Genomic DNA, 18414 nt, shown 5'->3' with positions numbered 1-18414 from the left:
CAGGCATTTGATTTGGTCACGGCAGATCAGAGCGTCCGTGTTGTAATAGGCAGTATTTAAAGAGTTAATGTCAAGGTGAGCCCTGTACCATTCTGACACCTCAGCACAGGGGTTCCCGTGTGCCCAGCAAGCAAGGGCAATGAGGCTTCGTAGTAATCCCTTCTCAGTAACACCTGCAGGTTACTTGTGAGAAGGAATTTTTGCGTGTCCTCAGCAGTGTTTCCCGAGGCAGACAAGCCCCGCTGGCGCTGGGGTGCCGCGGGCTCGGGTGGGTGTCGCAGTGGCGCACCCCCGTGCCGCGGCGGGCCGATGGTTCGCGCCGCTGATGCGGCTCTAACCCGCCTCATTAACGCCCTCGCAGGCTGCGGCGCGGCAGCGGCGGCGCGGGCGGCGGCCGGGGAGCCCGCGATGGGCAACGCGCACAGAAAGTCCCACGGCAAAGGCAGGGCGCAGCAGGACAGAGACACGCACAAGCACAAGGACTCCGCTGAGAGCGGAGGGAAAAAAGGCGCGTCAAAGAAGAAGTCAGAAAAGCATCTGTCGGACCATGAAGGCGAAGTTAATGGCTATTTACGCAGCGATGAGAAGAGTGAAAGCGCCGAAGCTGAGGAGATCTCCACACCGTATGGGGAAGGGTCTCAGTCGGCTGGTGGTGGCAGCTCCACTTCGCTTCCTGCTGCTGCAGCAAAACTAAAAAGTGAAGGAAACGAGTTGTTTAAGAGTGGACAGTTTGGAGAAGCGGTGCTCAAATACTCGGAAGCAATTGAATATGTCACTGGTCTTGGTGAGTGTAATACCTTATACTTTAAATCTAGAACTGCTTAGATGATTTCAAGGAAGTACAAGTGAATTAATTTAGCCTGCCCCTGGATTTTTGACAGGAGTTACCATGCAGTAAATCTTGCATCATTTCAGTGGGCAGCAATTCACGTGACAGAAGGTACAGAATGATGAGTGAAATAATGTTTTAATTTTCTAGGGGTAGAGCTGTTGACATTTATGTTTGAATACTTATATACTCCAGGCGACATGATAAAAGAAAGCTCTTTACTGCTTTGCAGTGTCAGCAAACTGCATCACTGCAGTGCAGCTTGGAGTATGCAGATTTTTCATTGTTAAGTTTAATTTCAGTAATACTATTTGATTTTAATTGTAACTTCTTTTAGGAGAACAAAGTCCAGACGATTTAAGTATCTTGTACTCAAACAGAGCAGCATGTTACCTCAAAGAAGGGAACTGCAGTGACTGCATTCAGGATTGTAACAGGTAAATTGAAACCTCCCATGTAGAGCAACAACATTCCTGGTGATGATTAAACATTTTAACTGATATATTGTTAGTGCTGTTTGACTCAGAGCAGTACTAATAAAGTCTGATTCCCTGTCTGAATGACAGATACCTTTGTTATGTAAACAATCACATAAAAACTAGGAAAGAAGTAACTTTTAACTTAATGTCTTACTGTGTACGGGCAGTTTTTAAGCTTGTTGTGTTCATAGAAATGCACAGTGGAATTCAAGTTTTTAATACAGAAGCACGTTTACAGTGGAGTTCTACAGTAATGAATATGTAAAAGCTTTGTTAAGCCACATGCTTATCACAGTATTGGAAGTTGATTTTGCGCACATGTGTGGTGTATGTGTGTGTGTTCTCTGTTGGATTGTTTTGGTTTGAGGGTTTTTTATATATGCTTGACATAGTTATAAACAGAAATTAGAGCTGTTAAGGAATTGAGCTAAAATCCTTACTGCTTATTGTGGCTTTTAAGGATACAGGAGTTAGAGAAGAACAGACACCTTCACTAACTTCCAAACACTGTGTCCCACTAAATTAATACTGTATTTCTGATGGTTTGGGTTTTTTTAATATTTCCATAGATTGAGTTTATAATGCTGGGGCTTAAGGTGCTGAAAAGTATCTTAAAAGAATTAGAAATCATATTAATTAATCAGTGGGGTTTTTTTGTACACCACAATTTTACTGTTAAAAAAAGCCCTCCAAAACAAAAAATAAAATATGCATGTACCTTTATAGTACAAAGCATGTAACTTACTGTATGTATTGTATCTGACAGAATAAGTTCTCTGAAAAAAATGGCTCATTAGCAGTCTTTTGTTAAAATAGATGCAGGATCGCAGACAGCTGGCTGAGATGGTGTATTTAAGACCCATCACATTTTTCTGTTCAGGAAGTTTGAAGTATGTAAAACTTTAGCTGGAATCAGTAATACAGAGGTTTTAGGTTTTGTATTCTTACCAATTAGAAGCTCTTTATTCTTACTATCTAATGATATGCATATTTATGTTATGCATATTTCCTGGATGCACAAAAACTCATAGTGTTAGTGGTAGAAATAATACAGAGGTAGAAGTAATTTAGAGACTGGGAAGCAGAACTGCAAACCTGCAAACACATGTAATGTCACATCTTCAGTAGGCAATGCAATATAATAGATTACCTACAAATAGGTTACTTGATTTCAAAGTAAAAATTATATAGGGTTATACTAGGAGAAACCTTCTCCCCATGAACACTGCTTGGCATTGCAACAGATTGCCCAGAGATGTTGGGCAGAGATCTCGTGGAGGGTTTTCAGGCCCAGCTGTATCAAGCCCTGGGCAGCCTTGTCTGATCTTGGAGCTAACCATGTGTAGCAGAAAGCTGGGATATCTCAGTCTGGGTGGCTTTATGACTTCATGAAATCAAATTGTCTAGACTCATCTTAATTTCACTATTTCAAAAGTTTATCTCTCTTTAGCAAGAATCATTGAAAAGAAGGTAGTTCTTTAGAAATAAAGCCTTTGACTGCTTCATACTGCTGGAAAAATGCATGGTGTTGGGAAGGAGTGCTAATTGCACAGTCTTGAGCTTGGTGTTGACCAGGCAGACAACCAAAAATGTAAACAGACAAAAAGGAGGCAAAAACTTAGTCCAAAGAAAAGTGCATGTTCCAGTCATAGTCAGTGGGTTTTTTAAGTGCATACTTTTATCCAGGGAAGAAGAACTGAAAGCCATGTAAGCAAAAGCACCATACACTTGAAATCCTTGTACATCTAGGCATGACTTAGGAAAAATAGCTTTTGCTCGTAAGCAGGTGCCATTCCATTAATCATATCATGGTGATGAGAGCAGTTTTCCAGATGGAAGACAGAGCTTTGAGTAGCATAAGCTGTAGTGAAAGCACTAACAATTTCAAAACTGGGTGTAATTTAGGGTGTTGATATGAACCACTCAGACCCATTTTCCTTAGTTATTTTACTGTAAGTGCCATCTGAAATCACAGAGTTGCATATAGTTGTGTATATCATGAAATAGTTCACTTAGTTCAGTTACTCCTTTTCAATCCTGCATTTTTCTTTTTGTTTTCCCAGGGCTCTGGAGCTCCAGCCATTTTCCCTTAAGCCCCTTCTACGCCGAGCGATGGCAAACGAGTCAATGGAGCGCTACCGACAGGCGTACATTGATTACAAAACAGTCCTGCAGATAGACAGCAGCGTGCAGGCAGCCAGCGACAGTGCTAACAGGTAACTGCACAGATTCTCTGCTAACAGTCAAAAGAGAAAGGAATTCAAATTTGTTTGTTTTACGTGCTCCCTCTATTCTGTACCCTTGGAGTTGTTGCACAGCTGGTTCATTATAGGTGGAGGATTGGCTGTTCTTTTAGTTGTTTTGCCATAATTTCAGTTTTCTTCTCCTAGCAGTGGGTTCCTTTCCTGTTTTTCAAAAATGTAATATTTTTAATATTTTAAGGCTGTTTTTTTTAATAATGCTTCTACTTGTTCTCTTTCCTAACTTCTATTTTATACTATATAAAGTAATTCTTAAGGTCCATGCCATTTCTCTGACATCCTGTTTCCTTTACATATTAACAGTCTTTCTGTGGCACTTGGAGATTTATGTTAAGTGTGAATCCTTCTGTATGCTGCAGTTGTGGAAATACTGAAGTAGCCTGAAACAGTGGTTGGCTACAAAGCTTAGAGGTGTAAAAAATATAATTGAAGATTATTTTCAAGTATTAATACTTTCAACATTAATTCTTTCTGCTAAGAGAGACTTTTGAATTTCTCTAATTATACTTTAATACTATAAAGTTGAAAACAAAACAGTCATTAATCACTGAGCAGAAACCCACATGCATATGACTTTTACAGTGGAATCTAGTGTGATTTTTTTTTCCCTAAGGCAAGACCATGAGCACTTTCACTATTCATTAAAAAGTCCATAATATCTTTCTTTAAATTCTCTTTATTTGACCAGAGGAAATTGTGGCACTTTATAGTCTCTTAGAAGTCCTATTTTTTTTGATGCCACAAAAATTTTTAGTGATCTTCTGTATCTGTGGTGATAATAGAGCACTTGGATTGGTGGAATAGCTGCTTATCCTGGTACCTATGTAATTATTACACTTTTAAAAATCTTGTTGGCTTATTTTATCTGCAGATACTCTTTTCATATTTCTCCTTGACTTGGAACTTGCTTAGTAATAAGCTTATTTCCCTTTTCTCCTTAACACTCTTCCTTTTCTCCTCTCTAGGCCTTCCTTATGTTTTTAGCTTCACTGCTCATTACTCTTTTCCTCCCTGGCAACCCATCACCTTATTTCAGCTGCTTCTTCCTTCTTCTCTTCTGCTGGTAATTCATTTTTGCTTGCAAATTGTTAGTTCCTAAACCATAGACCTCCTGCATAATCGAACTTTAACTATATTTAAAAAAAAATAATTTATCATTTGAAACTTCAGCTGAGACTGTACTAAAGCTTTCATTTTCATTTCCAAAGTAAGAGACCTTTCTAAATATGAATTTTAAGAAAACATGTCTGTCTTTTAACTTAAAGAAACTACCCCAAATGTAATTTTTTTTTTTTTTTTAATATTAGGAAGATAGGTCTTAACAACCTTATTTTATTGGAGGAGGTTTTTAATTTTCTGTGGGAAATTGTATAGCAATGCTTTAGGATGCTGACAGGAAAAATTCATCATCCTACTTGTGTCTGAGGGTGGGTTTGACAAACCACATTGGAGCTTGTCTCTCTGTGCTTATGTAGCTAAGCAGACTTTTCAAAAACCTTAGAATCAATTGCATATTTTTAATACTCACATAAAAGACAAGGATTTTTAATATCAAACCTTTGTCTGATCACTTTGCAGTCAAAAGGAAATAATTAAGAGTTTGGGTGCATAATGGAAACAAGTATAAATAGTTATTTCACTGTTTATTATGTTGGTTAGATGATGTTAAATTCTGTCTTTTATTGATTCCTGAGGTGATTTTTTTAGATAAACTGGAAGGACTGGCTCATTTAATGGTGTGTGTCAAATAACTGGAAATTGCATTTCAAGCTTGCTTTTAATTAGTGGCATTTTCCTAGCATCGTGAACATCAGTGGATTTTTTACTTCATGTATTTTAATTTCCTCTTGAGTGTTTCATTATTTACTTTTCTCTGTTAGAAATACAGAAGCTCTAATGTGTGGGAATATGGTTATGCATTTCCTCCTACTAAACTGAAACTTCATTCCAATTGTCCCAATTCCTTTAGTATCAGTGAGCAAATTGCCTGAAATAGCTCAGAAGTTGTTTTTGCAAAGTCCCATTTGAATACTGTACTGCAGAAAGAAATTAGTGATCAGCTCCAGAACTGCAGGATTGTTGGGGTGTTGTTGGTGGGAAATGAATGTGTTTGTCCCAGCTTTTTCATGAGACACCTGTGCTTTTTAAGCTAATCATGGCACACAAGTATGCATTTTTGCCAAAGACTCTGCTTACATTATGATATTACAAGAAGTCAGTTAATCATCAGATACTGCAGGGTTCTTTCTGTGGGTTTTGATGAATTAGAGTTTTTTCCTGAAACTTTTTAAGCCCATTATGATAAATGAAAAAACAAATAGGAATTCAATATGACTCTGCCTGTGGAATTACTCCATTACTTTCTATGGGAAATATCTGAAGTGAATTAATTGATATGTTAATATGAAGTGTACTGTTTTGTTGCCTAAAATAAACAACCTGAGTAAATCTTTGGGTTGTTCAATTTGTGATGGTGTGCCACATTTTTTCTTAGCAGTTGGGTTCAGGCTATCATTAAAATACTGAGGTTTTATTGAAATAGAGCAAAGCAGTACTTGGACAAGCCACATTGTTGATATGTCCTCTGAGATACTAAGGAATGGTACAGGCAGAGGAGAGCCCCTGCAAGAGCATGTGCAGTTTACACACATTAAAATAGTGGTTTTGATCACTTAGAAAACAAATAAAGCAACTAAATTATACTATGGAATGTGATATTCTGTGAATGAAGAAATTTACTTTCAAGTCAAAAACCTCATGGTTTTTATGCAGCGTGGTGTAAGACATAAACTCACTCATTATATAGCTCTACAAACAGACTTTTTAATCTATACAATTCTTTAAAATATTTTGGTAATTTCTGTTCTACATAAAGGAGTTTGGAACTGGGACTTTTTGTTTTAGTGTTTTGATAAGACCACAATGGGAAAAGAATATGGTCTTGAGTGCTCTGATTCTATTGCCAAAGTATTAGACTTGACACTTTTTTTTTAAATAGCTGTTATTCAAATACTTTAAAAGAACAAAAGTAAATTAGAAAACTTCATTGGGTAATTTATGTTCATTCTGTGTTGTTTTTCATGTCACTTTAAAGGTTCTTAATTTTGTTTTTGGATGTGTGTTCATGTAGTCTGTTTTTCACACTGTGTTAGATGGAACTTCACCTGATTAAAAAAATTTAGTTTTATTTCCTATAGTATCTGTGTGACTTGCTTTGCTACTCAATTCAGATTTTTCCTTTCTTAAATTATGAATTAGACTTTTTACCAGTTGAACTTGATTCTTAAGCCCATTTTGAGACTAGGAGATGTTTATCACACTGTTATTCTCATAATTCTCATAATTATTTTTATTAACACTACAAAATTTCTAACAGAACCACGAAATCTTAAATTATTTCACTTACTACGTCAACTTATGTCTTTCTCCAAAAGAGAAAAAGGCAATGGGAAGCTCCCACTTAAATAGTTTTGGATTGAACCACACATATGTGGAAATAGTTGACATATATATATGTGTGTGTGTGTTGGTTTAAGGAAGACTAACTATAAAATGCAACTTAATGCAGACTACTTTGTGACCCACATTGCTTTCTTTAGACAGTTGTTGTGGAAGAGGTTTCATTTGATATTTGTAAATTTAAGTATCCCATTTTGCCTGAAAATATTGTAATCTCACTTACTACAGGTAACACCTATGAACAGCTGAGAAGAGTAACCAAAATAAATACATAGATTTTTTTGGTATTTCATTACTTGATGTGGTAGGCAGCATTTAGAGCTTAGTTACAGAATCAGTCATTGATTAAATATTTACAGATCATGCTGAAGTCAGCTTGTATTCTAAATGCTTCCATAATATTCTAAAGTGGAAAAAGTCTAAATCTTAAATGAATGTGATACTGTTGACTGCTGTGATAATATTTTTCAAATTAGCCTGAAGGATAATCTTTCAAGTTTGGGTTTTTTGTTTTTTTTTAATTGGAACATTGCAGTATTGAACTGGTTGTAAGTTATTAAAGTGCGAGTTAAATACATGAAAAGTCATGTTGGTGGGGCTGTTCTTTTTCAGAATAACAAAGACTTTAATAGATCAGGATGGTCCCAGTTGGAGGGAGAAGCTGCCACCAATTCCAGTTGTTCCAGCTGCTGCTCAGCTACACAGGTGGGATGGAGGAAGCCTCACTTCAGAGAATAAACCAAGTACCACAGACATCAACAGAGAAGAAGAATTGCAGATGAATTGTATGTATAACTGATGCAAATACACATTCAGAAAATAAACCTAATTACAAAATGGAATATATTTTAACAATGTCAAAGAAACTGCTTTAGAAAACACTCATTAAGAGACCTTTGTGAAAACCCAAAGTAAATTACTGTCATTTACATGATGGAGTTCAATGTGCTTTGTGGAGCAGTTATGGCAATTTTTTTAAACCAAGTGATGTCATTTGCAGCATGCAATTTAGTTATATAAAGTTAAGTTATATAAAATCTGCAGTAATACTCATTAGCAAAGTATCAGGATCACCAAAGCCCAACTGCTGGCCCTGCCCAGGACACCCCAAGAGTCACACCATGAGCCTGAGAGCATTGTCCAAAACCCTTCTTGAACTCTGTCAGCCTTAGTGCTATGACCACTTCCCTGGGGAGCCTGTCCCAGTGCCCAACCACCTTCTGGGGGAGGAACCTTTTTGTGATATCCATCCTAAACCTCCCCTAGCTCTGCTTCCCATGACCATGTCACTGGTCATGAGAGTGAAGAGATCAGTGCCTGCCCCTCTGCTTCCCCTCATGGGGATGTTGAAGGCCTCAGTGAGGTTTCCTCTCAGTTTCCTCCAGGCTGAACAGACCAAGGGACCTCAGCCACTCCTCATACAGCTTCCCCACTGACCCTTCACCAGGCTCTTCTTTGGATGCTCTCTAATGGATCTTTCTTACATTGTGGTGCCCAGAACTGCCCCCAGCACTCAAGGTGAGGCTGCCCCAGTGCAGAGCAGGACAATCCCCTCCCACACCCTGCTGGCAATGCTGTGCCTGATGGCCCTTAGGACACGAGCATCAGTGGTTTCCCTGACATCATAACACAGTTATGAAACAGTTTTCCCCCAGAAAAACCACCAGCCAAACAAACACCCAACTTTGGTAGAAGATCAGGAGACACCTGTCAAAGATGTTCTGGACTTGTCCATATGTAATCACTGAGTGCTGAGCTCTGGGAACCTTAACTTCCTTCCTGACTTTTTTTCCCCGGTCATTGCAGTTTCCATTTTTCTCCTTCAGTAAATAAGGTGAAGGAAGCTCTCTGATTCAGTTGTTACTGACATTAAACACTCCCTTTGCAAAGGCTTTAACCCTGTGATTCCTAATTCAAGTATTAATTGGTTTCCCTTTGAGTTTATTTCAATATAAAGTAGTACTGAAGATATTCTCCCCTTGATTAACAGCAGGGGTGACTGCAGTTTGTAGCTGGGCTGTTGGCCAAGTATGTACCAGTGATGGGGTTATGTCTCTATAATGCATTACTGCAGTACTGAGTGTCCTCTAAGTGCTTGGCAGCATTTTGATACAAGACATGTCTATTTCAAATAGAGCAGGCTTTGGTTTTAGAAATGTTAAACAATGATTGTGTGACTGTTTTCTTCACTGAAGGCTGACTCTTAAGATTCTGGTTGGCTTCTCAGGCCTCTGCTGCATCAGTGAGACCTGACAGTGATAGCTGGTACTGAAAGGCTGCCAGCAGTAATGTTCAGTCAGTAGTTAATCCTTACCATTGGCTGACAGTTTTTTGCAACAACTGTATGTTTTTCTTTGTGTCTTAAAACTTGACTTATAATTTTGTCCAACTCACATGTAGTTTTCGGGCATAGGAAACTGCCACGTTTTTATAAAAGAACTCAGTGAGTTCAGTTATAGGTTTAAATTGTTGGTTATATACAGTGTTGAAAACCTGAAGCTTGGCAGGAGGCTCATATTCATTAGCACGGTGCCAAAAGTGGATTGTTTCATGATGATTTACTTAGAGCTATGTTGATAATTACTGTTTGCTCACAACAGTCATGAAGCTGCAGCTGGGATCAGTTTTTCACTGCAAACACAGCTAAAAACTGTAGCCTAACCCAAAAGCATCTGCAGCAAATGATGTGGAATTAAGAAGGAAAGGCAGTTATGGAATAACACAGTAACTACACTAAGAAGTCTAGTTAGGTGTTTCAAGGTTCCTCACTGCATATTTTAGAAATAGTTCTTAATAGAGTATTGTCACTGTCAGTTTAGCATAATAACTGTGGCATGATTGCAAAGACAATATTAGATCAAATTATGGCCACCTTGGTGTGATGGTGGAGAGATCTGGAAGGCCTTAATCCTGCTGATTAAGTCTCCAGCAGTGTAAGTAAAAGCAGGGTCTCAGTGTTCACAGGTGGGCCCTCTCCATCACACAGAAACTGGGAAAGCTTGGAGCTGTCTGTTGCATTCCCATTATTTTCAGCAGAGAAGTAACACTGGTGGATGGGAAGTGTTTGTTGAGCCAGATGTGGGTCTGGCTGTGCCTTGGTGGGAGCAGCAGGGGAGGCTGGGGACAGGAATGGCTGAGTGCAGAGGGACAGACTGGGACAGAGTGACAGTGCCGGGACTCCACTGCCAGGCGCTAATCCTCAGTCTGCACAGATCATTGAGCCACCCATGACAAACTGACCTGGTGTGACACTGTGATCCTTCCCTGCTCTAGGTGAGGAAGCTGCGGAGAAGTTCAAGAGGTTGAAAAATGAAGGGAATGATTTTGTAAAAGTGGGGGAATACGAAGAAGCTGCAAATAAATACAGTGAGTGCATGAAGTTAAATACTGAGGAATGTACTGTCTACACTAACAGGTAAGGATCCAAAGGCTAATGCTGCTTTGTGGGATAGCAGTAGTTACGTTTTCTCATTTCAAATAGAGGTTTTGCATCTGTTCACTCATTGTTGGGAAAAAGGCATTTTTTCCCCTACTTGGTGTTTATAATAACAAAATAGATTTCTTGTAAAAACATTTTGCAAGGGGAGCAAGTATTAATGTCACTGATATATATCTTACAATCTTATATATAAATAAAGTAAGCAATAGTAGAAGTTATAATTAGCATAGCATTTTGCAGTGTTTTTGAGATTTTTTTAAGCATACTGGTATGATTTGAATTAAAAACTTAACATGAAGTAGCAGTATCTCAGATATGAAGAGTAATCATTCAGAGAAAATGTACATTCTGAGAAAATAAGAGTAAGAACACAGTCATACATCAGCATTATTTTAAAGGTTGACCTAATTCAGCAGTATAATTCTTTATGTTGTAATCTTATCAGCTCCTACAAACTTAAGAAGGATTTGATTAGACCAGTACTTGAATAGGATAGTTCCAAGTAATAATTAGGTGCAGAGAGCAGTGTTGTTAATTTAATCCAGAGCACTTTTTTACCCAGAATGGCTGTATAAAATCTCTATTACATTTACCACTGTACTATCATATTGTACTAATGTAGGCTCTGCTTTTAAAATATTTGCATACCTATTTAACTTCAAGCATTAGTCATACTTGCTTTTTTTTTTCAGGAATTAGCCTTCTCTAAATCCATCCAGTGATGTTCTTGATAGTTAATGGTACTTCAAACAATTCAGTCTCAATGTGGATTTTTTTAAAGTATTTTAATTAACATTTGTGAGTCAGAAGATGTTGGCACTACAGCACCGTAGAATTACTTACATTGCAGTGTATTCTGTTTTTCTGTGTTAGAGCTCTCTGTTACTTGAAGCTGTATAAATATGAAGAGGCTAAGCGGGATTGTGATCATGTTCTTCAGATAGAAGATTCTAATATTAAAGCTTTTTATAGAAGAGCACTAGCATACAAAGGATTACAGGTGAGGAAAAAGAACATGCCTGGTATTCTTAAGCACTTCTAAACTTGCTTATCCCCTTCAAAGGCAGTGAGGTAGTTGCTGTCAATGGGTGACTACAAACAAAGTACTCAGTGTGATGATTTATTACTTTGTAGAGCATAAGGCATACATAGAACATTATATAAATATTTTTGCTACATCAAAACCTACATGTTGATGTAATAATTTGAGAAAATACAGGAATATTGCAATAAATAAGGTTTGATTGGAGATTGGTTAAGCAAGTTTCAAATCTGTTCTAATGTTCTAGCATTCTCCTCTGGGTATCCCAGTTTCTTTTATCTGTCAAGGCATTTACTATAACTTTGCTAATGACCAATGGATTCTCTCCAAGTTGGTCTTCATCTGTCCAAACTAAAATCTCAAGCTGTCTTGGCATCTGCTCTTGTTTAAGTGTCATATCTAACCAGGGTTTTAATCATCATTTTCTCTTTCTTCCCCCAGTGCATTACAAGCCTTTGTCAGTTCTGTACTTTGTCACTCTGGCAGTGGCAGTACTCAGCCTTTCCCTTTCCATCTGCATGGTGGTGGTGGTGTTTCCACAGTGCTCACCTTACATACAGTTTTTAGAGTATCCTTTTACTGATCATCATAAATACAGACACACTGATCATATCCATCCCAAATGTGACTTCAGATCTCATGCTCCATCACTGAACTGTGTTGTTCTGTTTGTCCCTCCCTCTGGTGGTTCCCCATCTTCAGTGATGTTAAGTCAGCCTTAACACTCCACAGTTCTCCCACAGCAATCCTTGCTCTACCCATCAGCTCTTAATTGGCATTGAGTTATCAGCTTCTTGATTTTGTAGGCTCATGATGGCAGCTCTCATCACCTGCTTTGTATTAAATTTACAAGTGTCTTTGGACAAGTGTCTGAAGTGCTGTCTTCCATATTGCAGGAGTGGACTGGAGGTCCACCAAATTTCATCATTCTCCCTCAAATGGATGGACACTTACTCAGGCCTCTGTTGTGTTTGATGCCATAACAAAAAATTACTGGATGGTGTCTCAGCTTACAAGGCACCTGAGAACCTGTTTGTGCTTAGCAGCATACCAGTCTGTTCTCATCCCATGTTATAATTCCAAGTGCAGGTCCTAGGAATGTGATACATTTGTTCCTCTGTTGCAGTAGCTCTAAAATTTTTGAAGTGTGCTAAGTCCCAGTTTGTAATGTTTTTTCTGTAACTGTGCTAAGCTACCTGGTATTAATCATCTCTAACCTGATATTGTTAAACTTGATAAAACATCAGTATAAATGTGTTTCTGCCAGACAGTAAAAAAGGGTATTACACACCTATGAAGAAGTCTGAGAATTGTTTTTTGCATATCCTAGAAAAAAAGTGCTATTTTTGTATTATTGAAAACAACTTGAAACATAGTGTTGATGAACTCCTTCAGAACAGCCTGAGCTGGGGACTCCCAAAATGTTTTGTTGTGGCCAGATTTAATGCCTTCATTACTGCTAATTTCAGGGATGAAAGTGATAGGTAAAATCAGATAAAATTACAAAAATTATCTGAAGTTGACAAATTACTCTGTAATGAATAATTGTGTGAGCTAAAGGCATGTAGTTTGGCAAAGATCTAACTAAGGTGGGAAGTGTTATTTGTAAGTAATTAGACACACATTTAACTAAAAAACTGCAGTGGAATTTAATGTAGTAAATGAGGGATTTTTTTACAGATTACCAGGATGTAGTTAAGGGAAGATCAGGAAAAAACATCAGTGAGATATGTTAGGCCTGTGACACAGGACCCCAAACAGCATCTCCTGCAGCTGGTAGTTCACCCTCTTGCTTTGGGTACAGTCATCTTGTGTGATTTTTGTTGGACAGTCAGGCAGGCTGCAGTTTTAAATTCAGTAGAGTTGGTTGCTGACCCTTGTTACTGTTTCCAGAAGTCTGTTCCAGAATCTCTTTTCTCTGTAGTTGTGAATCCTCACATCTGTAATTCAGATGATTTAGTTTAATTAGTAGTGGATTTCTCATGAAAGCAACCTGGCCCCTCTGTGCATTCCTTTGTTAGGGGTAGTACACAATTCTCATTCTCTGTGTTCCTTCATGACCTGGCAGGCTTCAGTTCACTGCTGATGTTCTGCAGCCCCTCTGCACCTTGAATACTGGCCACCAGTGTGGAACAAAGTGTGGGAAAGAGTTTGAGTGACTTGGACACTGGCTCCTCTGTTACATCGAGGTGCTGAGGAAGTACCTCAGGTGCTGCATGAGGATTTTTTTTCCATAATACAAATTATCTAATAGTAACCTCATGATGCTGCTTGGGAACAGAAGCAATACTAGACCAAACAGAAGAAATACTAGACCACTCACACAAGAAATTACGTTGGTCTTTTACTGTCTGCATGGTCTTCTACTGTTTACTGCTTCATTTCATCTTTATTTTGATACTCCAGTCCTTGAGATGTCTTGATTTTCCTATGTGATAATTCCAGTCTTTCTCAATTGATGCTATTAACTTTGTGACTTTAGAAAATTTAGTTTAAAAATAGTAATTATACATTAAAAAATGGGAAATAAAGGCATGAAACAAACCACAAGACTGATTATTGAGGAACTGTGTCCTAATGCCACTCTGTCACTGTGTTTGTCCTAATCTTGTTTAGCCCAGAGGTCATAACATAGTCCCAGTTTTCTCAGGTATTAGCAAAATTTCACTGTAAGACATGGTCTGTTGGATTGAAGCCCAGGAAGACTGCATATATCTTTAATCAAAGCTCAGTTTAATTCTCTTATTGGCAAAGAAAGTATGCAGACTTACTGGACTCACATTATATTAATTGTGAAGCAGTGTTACACTGTAAGTAATTATGCTTAAAAGCAGCAAACTTCAATAATTTGCTCTCTGACACAGGGAGTAGATTTCCGAGAATAAATTATTTCATATTACATATTTAATTGGAAATAGTTACAGTGTATTAACTCATTCTCATTTCCTTTTTCCCCTCTGAAGAAATCACACTATCAGTATTTAGATTATTTTTGTCTACTTAGTGTCCAGATCCCAGTATTTTTACCTTTCTTACTTGTAAAGGACAGTGTGGTACTTCAGATTTATTTTTCTAGTGATGTGCTTATGACAAAAATATTCTCTTGTACTTACAGAATTATCAAGCCAGTGCTGATGATTTCAACAAGGTACTTCTAATAGATCCAGATGTTGTTGAAGCACAGAAGGAATTAGAGGAGGTAACCCAGCTGCTTCACCTTGACAGCAGTGCTGGAGATGGCAGTCAGCAAGCACACGGGAAGAAGATAACCATACAAGAGGTGGTGTACCTGTTCACTTCTTAAAAGCAAACACAACAGAAGCTGCACATTTCAAGAGATACTAAAGCTTTTGTTTGCCCATCTTGAATCTGTATCTTTGTGGGGATGGTGTTGTATTTTTCAAATAATTTTGAGGGCATGTTGGAGGATTTTTACATATGATAAAGCTTGGACTGCTCACAAGTTTATTCAGAACTACAGCAGGAAGGAAAATAGTCCATTTAGATGGCACGAAACTCGAGGGTATGCTCCTTGTAAACAAAAACTGCTTAGGCTTTGAAATATGTTTTACAGAGTGCAGCTATGAAATAGCAGTTTCATTTTTGAGTTCTGTGCTCCTTGGCAGCCCCTGGGGCACAGGTCTGTGGTCAGCAGATGTGCTGGCTGCTCCTGTGCTGGTCCTGAAGTTATGGGTCTGAAAAATGAAATCCTACCCTAAAGAGCAAGAGTAAAACATCTGTAGGATCTTACAAAAGAAACACAGGATGTAATGTTATGTACAAGATCAAAATGTTAGCTTTGTACAGTTCTGGGTAGAATTAGGTGATGAAAGGATTTTCTCAGTCATCTGATATTTTTGGATTGTAGCTTTGCTGGTCATTAAAGAATTCTTTTCCCCCTTTTCATTTAAAAATGTACAGTTAAAATACATAGTTACCAGTCTGAACAATGGTATTGTAATTTGATAATGTAATTTCAGAATCTGGTCTAATGGAAACTGCATTTATTAATATAGGGGGAAAAAATGTTCTTGAAATACTTCAGGTTGTCACGAGCTCATGGGATTTTATGTAACAGGCATAATCTGGTATAGTGTTAGTTAAGCTCTGAGTTGTGACAAACAACAGGACCTGGAAAGTGTTTAGAGGCAGTTTGGGAAGTGACCACATAATTCAGAGACCACCTAACTACATTGCTGGCACTGGTAATTTTTCTAGGGGTTGTGCAGGAAGCATTTATGTTTGCTGGCATCATTACAACTGCCCATGTGGAGAGGCTCCCCTCTTTCACCTGCTGTAGTACAAGGTAGTCTTTTTCCATGAAGACAGACTGCAAAGAAAAACAAAATTAGAAAAATAATTTATCATCATTATTCTTTGTTAATCAAGCTATAATTACATAAAAGACAGTCAAGGTTTCTCCCGTGATTCTAAGGATTGTTGAAAAATAGAACAAAATGTCTATAAGCCAAATGCTTATAGTATAGTATTTTCCAAATATTACTAATCCCCTGTTCTATGCAATATATTATCTTCAGACTTTTCAAAATACTTGGCATTGACAGGCTCTGTTCAGTAAGTTTTAGTCAGGTTATAATAATTTCACAACTCTTGATGGCTTGAAGTAGATTTTAGCAAATGTAGTTGGCCTCATAGTTAATTTTTAGTTACCGATTCATGAAACTTAATGGAGGTTACAGCCTCAGAAGTTAAGTGGATAGTGAGGCAGGTTATCCATGCTGAGCTTTCTCTTTCCAAAGCAAGACTGCAAACAGCAGCCTGGTGCAGCTGCCATGTGCCTGTAGTGCCCTGGAGGCACAGCAGAGGAATGGAGCATGGGTGCCTGCTGCCTTGACTCCAACTGTCCCTGACTTCTGGAGCTTCACATTAATAATTGCGTGGAGTCCTCCTTTCTCCTGGTGCTCTCCAGGGGCGTTTCCACAGTGCAGTGCCAAGCAGTGAAAAGGAGGAGTAAAAAATACGCTTTGCACAGTGAGCCTTTGAAGGTGAATTAGAGAGCTCCTGTTCTGGGGGCAGCAGGACAAGGAAGAAGGTGGGTGCCTTTCTTTGATGAAGAGCAGAGTTCCAGCTTTAATCCAGTGATGGATAAATGCAGTTTATGAAGCTTCAGGTTATCTCTGTGTCCACATGGAGCGATCTGTTGCCACTTTGTTTGTGCAGGTGACTGACCCTGATGAACGGGGAGAGGGGCCCTTGGCCTCAGCAGAAGGTGCTGGGGCTCGGCCCGTGGCTGCTGAGGAGGCCGTGCCAAAGGCAGTGCCCAGGAGATCCTCGGAGAAACTCCGCGTTTCAGAGCCACCCAGCGCCTACGACTTCGGTCAGATCATCAATGCACTGAATGCCAGCAAGGATAAAGCTGCTTGTGCAGATCTCCTAACAACTACTGATCCAAAAACAATGCCAGTGCTGCTAAGTAACAAACTTGAAGGAGAAATCCTTCTGCTTTTTATCCAGTCATTGGAACATTACATAGCTGGAAAAGATCCTGGCCTTGCATATCAGCACCTGTTCTACTTGAGCAAAGCCAAAAGATTTAAGGTAAGAACTTACACTGATTGAATGGGTACTTAAATTGCACAGAAATCTAAAGGAAATTTTCATATCTTAAAAGGAAAAACACTGACTTATGTGTCTCTGTCAGATACTATGATTCTCACTTAACCTGTGCTGATTATAAAATAATTTGTTGCGGGTTTTTTTCAGGTGGTGCTGGCTCTTCTCAGCAAAAATGAAAAAGAAGAGGTACAGCATCTGTTTGACTTACTTACAGAAAGCCAGAGTGATCACTACTTACTGGAAGATCTTGAGAGCCTTAAAAAGGTTTATGAACTTTAAGAAGTTAAAGTTTATTGGCTGCATGCATATAGTTCATGTTAGAAGATGAATGAATGAACTCTGCAGACTTGCCTGGGTTCAAGTGGGTCTTTACCTGGACTGCTGGAATTCTGTTTTGTTTTGACAGCATATGCACATTTAAAACTTGCTGCTCTTTTCTTCTGGTAGTTGTATACAGCTCTAGAATTTAATGCCCATCTGTGTTCAGTAACAGAGTTCATTTCCTTTGGCATACTGATTTTATGTAGACTCAGAAAAATACATTTTACCTTATATATGCAATGGGAAATACCTTGATGGTACAGTAGGTAAATACACTTTTAGTCATCACTTGTTACATCATTTTGTGAGTTCTGTGTTCTTGTGATAAAAGAAGTGTCTTCAAGATAAATGGGTCAGTTAGCAGTAACTTTGCTAAAATGAGTTTACAAGAAGTATTAACATTTTTCAGAAAACTTCTGTGGACCACCTATTTGTTCACTATTCCTGGTCTGTACAAAACAGATTTAAGTATTTTGGGTCATAACATCTTAACAAAAAAGATGAATGAATTATTGATTAGCTTGTCATGGAAACAATTATTAAATGGATGGGTATGTTTTTAACAAGTGAGTAATTTTTACAGAGAACTCTTTTCCTGTGTGTTCAGGAGGATGGCTGGTTTTCTGACTTCTTTTGGGCAGTGACAGAAGAACAGGTAGCTGCACTGCACAATAGAAATACTTAACTCTGAATTTTGTATTCAGATTATTTAAAATACCAGCTATTTCTGTTTACAGATATATTTATAAAACTACAACAATTTTTTGGACCAGTATAATTTTTTTAATTTCAGGCATTACTTATGTTTTATATTTGATTCTGACAAAGTTCCTTCAAAGGTGAAGCTTTTCAATTTTTCAGATACCCTGATGCCTTCTTTGCACAGATGATATAAATGTATATCAAACTCACTTAGCACTGCAGAAATATCATTAAGAATGTTGTTCTAATGAAAATTTTTCTCAGGTGTATACTAATTAATAAAGTTATTTTCTTGAGAAATACAA

General features: G+C 38.2%; 1 protein-coding gene across 1 annotated transcript in view; it reads left to right on the top strand.

Moving 5' to 3' along the window:
• SPAG1 (sperm associated antigen 1) overlaps positions 1-18414 on the top strand; it is a 36600-nt gene extending 18186 nt beyond the window's left edge. The window contains exons 11-19 of the mRNA XM_059487878.1: positions 362-784; positions 1167-1266; positions 3372-3524; positions 7641-7813; positions 10302-10443; positions 11341-11467; positions 14625-14789; positions 16691-17068; positions 17234-18414. Coding sequence (XP_059343861.1) covers positions 362-784; positions 1167-1266; positions 3372-3524; positions 7641-7813; positions 10302-10443; positions 11341-11467; positions 14625-14789; positions 16691-17068; positions 17234-17365 — 1793 coding nt within the window. The 3' untranslated portion in view covers positions 17366-18414. The remainder of the gene's footprint in view (positions 1-361; positions 785-1166; positions 1267-3371; positions 3525-7640; positions 7814-10301; positions 10444-11340; positions 11468-14624; positions 14790-16690; positions 17069-17233) is intronic.

This window comes from Ammospiza nelsoni, chromosome 1 (assembly GCF_027579445.1).
Source record: "Ammospiza nelsoni isolate bAmmNel1 chromosome 1, bAmmNel1.pri, whole genome shotgun sequence".
Classification (NCBI taxonomy): Eukaryota; Metazoa; Chordata; class Aves; order Passeriformes; family Passerellidae; genus Ammospiza; species Ammospiza nelsoni.
Note: the sequence above shows the minus strand (reverse complement) of the source record. Positions and strands in the feature narration are given on the sequence as shown.